The sequence below is a fragment of the Lycorma delicatula genome, chromosome 6, assembly GCF_047948215.1.
Source record: "Lycorma delicatula isolate Av1 chromosome 6, ASM4794821v1, whole genome shotgun sequence".
NCBI classification, from domain to species: domain Eukaryota; kingdom Metazoa; phylum Arthropoda; class Insecta; order Hemiptera; family Fulgoridae; genus Lycorma; species Lycorma delicatula.
In genome coordinates this window covers 139,228,763-139,236,525 of record NC_134460.1, presented here as the reverse complement: position 1 = coordinate 139,236,525, position 7,763 = coordinate 139,228,763, and the positions used below count along the sequence as shown (strand labels likewise).

Genomic DNA, 7,763 nt, shown 5'->3' with positions numbered 1-7,763 from the left:
AAACACAGACTGAGCCATCCACATCCAGCAAATTGATTGGTAAAATATGAAAAGATTGCACAATGATAGTTATTTACATTATGTTATCTTACCTCATTGGATGGAAAGCTACAGCGCGTTGTTTGCTTTCAAGTCCTCTCTGATAAAAGCATGAAACCAACAAAATTAATGGACACTTGGAAACTAAACATCCGGATCATAAAAGCAAACCCTTGAAATTTTTTTAAAGAAAATTATATACTTTCAGAAATCATCAAGCTTCTATTTGTAAATCAAGCTGTACATTTGAAGCATCTTACCGCATAGCATTAAGAGTAACTAAGATATCCAAACCCCATACAAGTGCAGAAAACCTCATATCATCTGCTGCAATTGATATGGTCAGCATTTTAATAGGCATGAAAGAAGCAAAAAAAATTGACACAGCATCAAAGTGAATCGATGACATGGCTGCTGATGTTTGCGATCATATAATTCAGTGAGTGAGTTCAAGTGAATTTTTTAGTATTCAATTTGATGAATCAACAGACTGGCAAACATTTCTCAGTTCTTATGTTTTGTGAGATATGAATGCGATATGCAGCAGGACAATGTCTTTTTGACATCATTTTTTTATGAGCCACTAAAACTGTAACATAGATTGAAAACAGTGGATCGCAGTATGTGGTGATGATGATGCAAAGGTGATAACAGGAAAGAACAGTGGATTTGTGAAAAAATTAAAAGATTGCCTAATACCAAGGGTGGAATGGAGGCACTGCTTCTTTCACAGACATGCTCTTGACACAAAAAATATGCTGAAAATCTCAAAGAAATCCTTTGTAAACCTGTAAAAAAGGAATGTTACAACTATAATTCATATCTAAAAATTTAGATACATTGCTTGTCGAAGTGAATATGGAAATTTAGTCAGAGAAGTACTGAAAATACTAATTCCTTTTGCTACATCTTAGCTCTGTGAACAAGGTTTTTCATCTATGGTTGCACTAAAAACTAAATATAGAAATCGAATCATCTTTTATCACATGAAAACAATCTGCTTTTCTGTGTTTCTAATATAGATCCATGAGTGGAAAAACTTTTAAATGAAAAACAAATGCAATCATCTCATTAATTTATTTTCTTTACATGTGTACTTATAATTGTAAGTAAAATGTTTATAATAAATGATTTTTTTTCATAAAATAATCTCATTAATGTTTACAAGTAAAGTTGCAGGCTAATTTCACGACCTCCCCCTTTTATATCACCGCAACCCCAGCTTGAAAAACATTGACTTAAGAGGATCACCCATTTTTTCTTAAGACATTTTCTTTCATTTCTCAGGTACTGAAACGCACAATCTTTTTCTTGTGTTATAAATCTTTTTTAATATTTAAAAAAACATTATGTTATTTTTTAAATGTCTAATTATAAAGAAACTTTAATTTTGTTAAACTCTATCTTGGTTGTTTGAAAATATATTTTGATAAAACTGCTGATTCAGTTAATCGAAGTATAAACCTCATCTACATTAACTGGTCAATGATTCAGATAGAGAAGTATTATTACGTTATTATTTGCACACTTATGAAATTATATCTGCAAGCAGTCATCCTCTTTGTAGTAGTTAATTTTGTAGACACAGTAAGAGATATGATCAAGATGTTAAAACAAAAGAATAATAAATATACAATATTTAAAATTCATGACGCCATAGGCAACGTAAATATACATTTTTAACTAATTGAAAGAGGTATAATTTGTCTTTTTTCACAATCTATTGCAGGCTTTCTTAGTCTTACCAGATTTAAATTACCTGAGGTGCAAGAGGTATCAGTCAGAATTAGTTTCTCTAAAATAATACTGTGCATGGATACATCCAATACCTGTAGTGAAGAGAATGAAGATGTCAACTTGTATTATTTTTGTCTTAGAGTAGAAGGTGTGGCTTTCCCTAGTAGGCATGGCATCACAAACTTTATTTGTTCTTTAAGAATGGCTATGCAAATTTTTGTGAGTAACTTCTGTATTGAGTAATATTTCTTAAAATTCTTTGGTAATTGCATTCAACATGTACTCATCCTTTTCAAATTCATTTTGGGATATGCAAAATTGTAAATACTAATATTGAAATATTTGTGTACCACATAGGAAAATTAAATCCCTGATTTATTAGTGTAATCATAAGAGGTAATTATTTTTCCACTTAACTCATTATAAAATATATTAATAATGTACTAAAGAAAATATGAAATTTAATAGCATATCTTTTTCATTAAAATTATTCACTCTCATGTTTTTTTTTTTGTAATAAAAGTAATGATTTTTTTAAATTTTACCAGGTAAAATGCTTAGGTGTATTTTTATTGACATTTTTTATTAACTACAATAGAATATCCTACCAACGTCTGTTTTTTATGTTTATAAATGAAAGGATGAATACATGTAAGAAATTTTCTGGAAATAAACTCATAACCACACAAAGATTACTTTGCTAATCTTTAACCAACGGGCTAGTCAATTTAGTGAAGTACTATACCTTTTTTTTATTAAAAACCTGGTAAATTGATGCTTTTTGGTTTTTTGTAAATATATATTTTTATTCTTTCGTTTCATTATATAAATTACCATTCAAGGATATTTTTTTATGAGGTACATGTATAGTAAAAATGAAAGATAAAATAATCGAAAACCACACAAATAAAAATGCATTATCAATTCTATTTTTGTTTTATTACAGATATGTTTAACTTTTGATTATGTGAGTTTTATTGCACTGTAGTATTCTGTGACCTTATATATGCATCATATACCACTTTAGCTGATAAAACATCTTCAATTGCCATCCCTGAAACATAAAACTTATGTCACTATATTATCATATATTTCTCATAGCAACATGCTAATAATTACCATGCATCTGGATAAATATTATTGTACATTACATAGCATGTGCAGAGTAGCATCAGAACCATTCATGCTGTACATATCATTGCAGTAGATTAAATGTTAGTAAAATTTACCTTAGTAACCTTATGAATAATTTTAACTTTTAAACACTACAGAGCACTGGACAACTATAATCATGTAATTTTCATTTAAAAGATGTATACAGTGCTTTTCCATATTCTCTAAATCTTACTTCAAACATACTTAAAGAACTTGAACAATAAGCAAAGCATCATTTCAGTAGACATCTGCTGTTCTACATAAATTATAGGAGCTAAGTTCTTCTTACATCAGTTACATAGACAGAACTGATGTAATATGAAGATTCATTTTATACATAAAAAAGCTAATAAATTAACTTCTAAATGTTTTTTTGTGGTTTAGTCTAAATAATTGTCTGGTTAAATTAATTCATTTCAATATGTATTATTCAATTTAAAGAAAAGTGTACAAACCAAGGGATTGGAATACTGTTATTTTCGTTTTTGGTGGAATATCAATCACTTTTCCAATTATTTGGCCCACTTCACCTTCCAGTTTAACCCCAGAATCAACTAAGCCTTTTAATTCTTTTGATGCACTAGGCATGTGATCAACAAACAGAGTTGTTCCATTGTATTTATAGAGCTCCATTGCTAGTTCTTTATAATGTGTTTCCCCAGATCCAACAGCTGAAAAATAAAAATAAAAAACAAAAATGAGAATTTGTAATAATTTTTTATCAGTAATCAGTGGATTGAAAGTAAAATATAATTTTCACTTGTTCATCAACTATATATAACATTATTAATATAGTATTGAAATTACAATATTATATTATATGACTGTACTATACTACGTCTTGTTGATGGATAAGATCATTAATTGCATTTTTAAAAACCTAATGATTCTGCAATGCCTGGAACATCTGAGGGATTAGCATCCTTGAAATACTTTGAAATGTATTCTTGAAATTGTGATTTAAACCCACACATAAAAAACAATTTCCATAGATCAAGTTAGGTGCAGTTTTGCGTTATGCAGCTGTGTTCGCTGTTGTTTTTTATTACCAGTTAATGACCATAGAAATCACTACTACTAAAGATTAATTAACAAAATCTTTATTACACTACTTAAAGCTTTGTGTATCTTTTCAGATATACACTCTTAATTACTCTACCATACACAGTGTATAGTTGGGGCAACTTTTTTCAATTTATTTATGCTTTTAAATATTTCACAAGTTGTAGTGTATAAGTTGAACTTTATTTTGGAGAATTAAAGAAAAAGTCACCATATAAGTTGAGTTTAAATTGACGATTACACTTCTCAACTCCATTACTATAAAGACATGTATAGATTAGATTATGTGTAAGGCCTAGTACACTGGTGTACACTGTAGACAAAAGTCTGTTGTCTGAGCTAGCTCCCAGCCACCACCAACTACCCTAAGACAACTTTGTCTTCTTTCTTATGTGTTTCAGACAGCCTTCATATTTAACAAAATTGACTTTGATCATCATGATATCAAAAGATGTTAAACATTTAGTAAATAAAGTAAAAAAAATGGCCTGCTATTTACAATGAAGCTTTGAAGGATTATTCTGACTTTTTTTTAAGAAAAAAGGGTTGCAATGATGTACATAAGTTATTTTTTTACATCATACATTTTATATTTACAATAATAGTATTAATTATCAATAATATTTATTAAATGTTTTCATGTTGTCTGGGTACAGCTCTATATAAGCCAAAAGAATAACTACACTAACATTTCTTTCTATCATTACCTACTGAAATGACTATTTTTTCTATAAGTTGGCAGTAAACAGTATCTACAAAACATACTCCATCATACAGTATACATATTTATGTAGAATTCAACATGTTTTTATAATACTGTCAGTAAATTATCTATTAACATTTACAGTTCTGACCAAAATACCCCACTTATTAGTTGAATTGCCAAAAGTACATTTCACCAGTATTTGCTCTTGTGAGCTGGTAATTAAAATTTACTTTTAAAGTATTTAAAGTTTCCTTAGTGTATGGTAGTAAAATATTTTTACATAAGGAAAACATTACATCACCAACAATATAAAATGGCATAGTTACAATATCTTCAACTCCAGGTAGGTGATGCCTCTCTGGAATGTTCAACGTATCTTTCTGTAAAGCTTTTCCCATTTTTTGAGATTTTGAATTAGTTGAAGATCCAAAAGATCTTATATCAACAAACATGAATTTATAGTCAGAATCTATCTGAGCCATTAAAACTAGAAAATAATACTCTGTGCAATTGAAAGCTTCAGAACCTGCATAATTCAGTCTTTTGATTCTCACATGTTTGCTAATTATGTTTCCTGTTAATTCAAAAAATTAGTTTGATAAAACAGCTGTAGTTGCTATCCAGTTATTTCTATTTTTGTTATGTGTGTATTAATAATAAATCTGGTTGATTGTAAAATTAACCAAAGTTTATCAAAAGTCTTTTGCATTATTTCTCAGTGTAGATGGTACAATGAAGTAATCAAATGAAAGAGCTACAAAACTGGATCTTGCTGCTAGATACTGAAACAGGTACTTTAAAGTATTTCACATTATTATTTATTAGTTACAAATTTTTCCATATTTTTAAATATAATAATTTTACTGGTTTAGCTTTTAAAATTGATATCTGGGAATAGAGAATAAAGATGCCAAAATTATAAAACTGAGGTCAATTAATTAAATTAAATGATAACTCAGTTAAGGTGAATTATCATTTTACTGATAAAAGTAAGTCAGAAATCTTTGATTTATATTGAAGTTTAACAACAGTTTTTCTCAACTCTGTTGAAGAATTCTATTTTGTCCTGAAAACAGTTGTGTATTGGTTAATAATTTTTATTCAGTTACTAATTGACAACAGCCTTTTTCGTCACCAAAAGCAACAGCTCACATGGTGTACCCCAAATGGCAAAGACACATCAGTCCTCAATTACATATTGGTTAACGCTTGATTCTGATATACAATCAAAGATGTAGGAGTAACGCATGGGGCGGATTGTGGCTCTGATCATTACACAAACATGCAACGATACAATTGAGGCTCCAATGTAGGAAAAAACTGGCCCCCCCCACCAATGAAGCAAAACTGGTCAAAGCTACTTGAACCAGCTAATAAGCACCAATTCCAACTAGCATTAGTCAACCAGTTTGCCATTTTAGCACAACATGATGAGTGGATGCTGAGTCAAGCCAGATAGCTGAAGTCATACAAGGATGCATCAAGGATATCTGCCCACCAATACGCCACTGAACAGAGGCCTGAATATCAAATGAATGTCTTGACTTAGTCATCGGTGAAAACTAGAAAAACTAGTTAACTATGAACAGTATGGACAATTGAACCAGGAGGTCAGAAAGAAGCTGAAGGCCAAGCTTCCAGCATATTGGAATTATATGGCCACCAGAATAGAAGAAGTTGCTCAAAAACATGAATACCGAACCCTCTACACAATACTTAGTTGCCTAAGTAGAAAATTTAAGACATTTAATGTGAATATACAGAGAGCCGATGGAAACTTTGTTTGATCTTCTACACAATGACTACACAGGTGGAACGAATTTTTTCAAAACCTATATAACCATTAGCTGTCGCCTGCCCCATTAGCAAACCTGCCAACCTTGAAACTGCTGGAAGACCAAGCCATTGATGCTATACCAACATCCCAACCCTGTAGGGGGAAGACACCCACCTTGTGACATTACCGGTCTCACCACACTACCCCCTCCGTTCTGAGCCCTGAGGGGCTTTATCGGAGGTCGTCTTTAGACCTTCTAACTGATTACATCTCACAGTCATCAGTCAGGCCTCGGTCGGGATGCCACCGATGTAAATGCCTGGGCAGACATTTGCATCAGTAAAATACAAATCAAATTTTGCCTTCACGTAGGCCTCAAATGGACATCTTCACATCCAACCTAACATGATTCCCTCAAATTAACTGACCGAAGCTGCAGAAGCACGAACCCCGCACCTAGTCCAGATTTGACAGCACCGTTCATGATTGTGAATGCCTCAGAAAACAAACAAGTTGAAAGTTAAATCAGTGCTACACTCATACCAATCAAAATTATGTTTTATGCAACACACAAATTCAGACCTGCACTCAAATAATTAGACCAATTTAGATCACCTAACAAGGGGAACGTAACCTCATTCCGGTCTGGGCAGGGGCTGGGGACAAACCCTATATCCCCACCCGGTCCCATCATGGAATCTCGCACAGCATTACTAAGTCACAACCAGGACTGCCACTGGTGGAACGAAGCCATACCCTCAGTTGCACAGGCTACCATACCCTGGCAGCGCAGCCACCCCCACCAGCAGGAGCCCAAAATTGAATCACAAACAATGCTAATATAACCATGGCACGGTGCTAATGCACCTACCTACAACCAATACAATCCCAAGGCTGGAACCCTAGCCACCCGGGATCCTACCACGACTGAGTACCTCGATTAAACTCCTTCTGCAGACATACACACCGCAAGGGCACGAAGAAAACCAGCCACTATAGACCACTCCTCATGGGTCATCCAGTTAATGCTATATCAACAGTAGATGAAGTGAAAACAGACATAAAACAGCTCAAAAACACCAAAGCACCTGGAATTGATGGAGTAATAGTTGAAGCACCAAAAGCAGGTAGTGATGTCCTTGTTAATTGCATACAGTCACTACTACAGATAATGAGGCATACAGAGAAAATTCCTACAGAATGGAAACAAGCAATTGTTATACCAATACTAAAGAAGGGTGATAGTCGCGAAAGCGTAAAACTACCGTGGCATGAGCCTCCTATCGA

At 32.5% G+C, this 7,763-nt stretch overlaps 1 protein-coding gene across 3 annotated transcripts in view; it reads right to left on the bottom strand.

The window, feature by feature from the left end:
• Positions 1–2,683: 2,683 nt before the first annotated feature.
• Positions 2,684–7,763, bottom strand: part of LOC142326278 (ketimine reductase mu-crystallin) — a 31,224-nt gene continuing 26,144 nt past the window's right edge. For all 3 annotated transcript variants that reach the window (XM_075368633.1, XM_075368634.1, XM_075368632.1), the window contains 2 exons: positions 3,387–3,602; positions 2,684–2,830 (listed from right to left, as the gene is read on the bottom strand). In XM_075368633.1, coding sequence (XP_075224748.1) covers positions 2,751–2,830; positions 3,387–3,602 — 296 coding nt within the window. In that variant the 3' untranslated portion in view covers positions 2,684–2,750. The remainder of the gene's footprint in view (positions 2,831–3,386; positions 3,603–7,763) is intronic.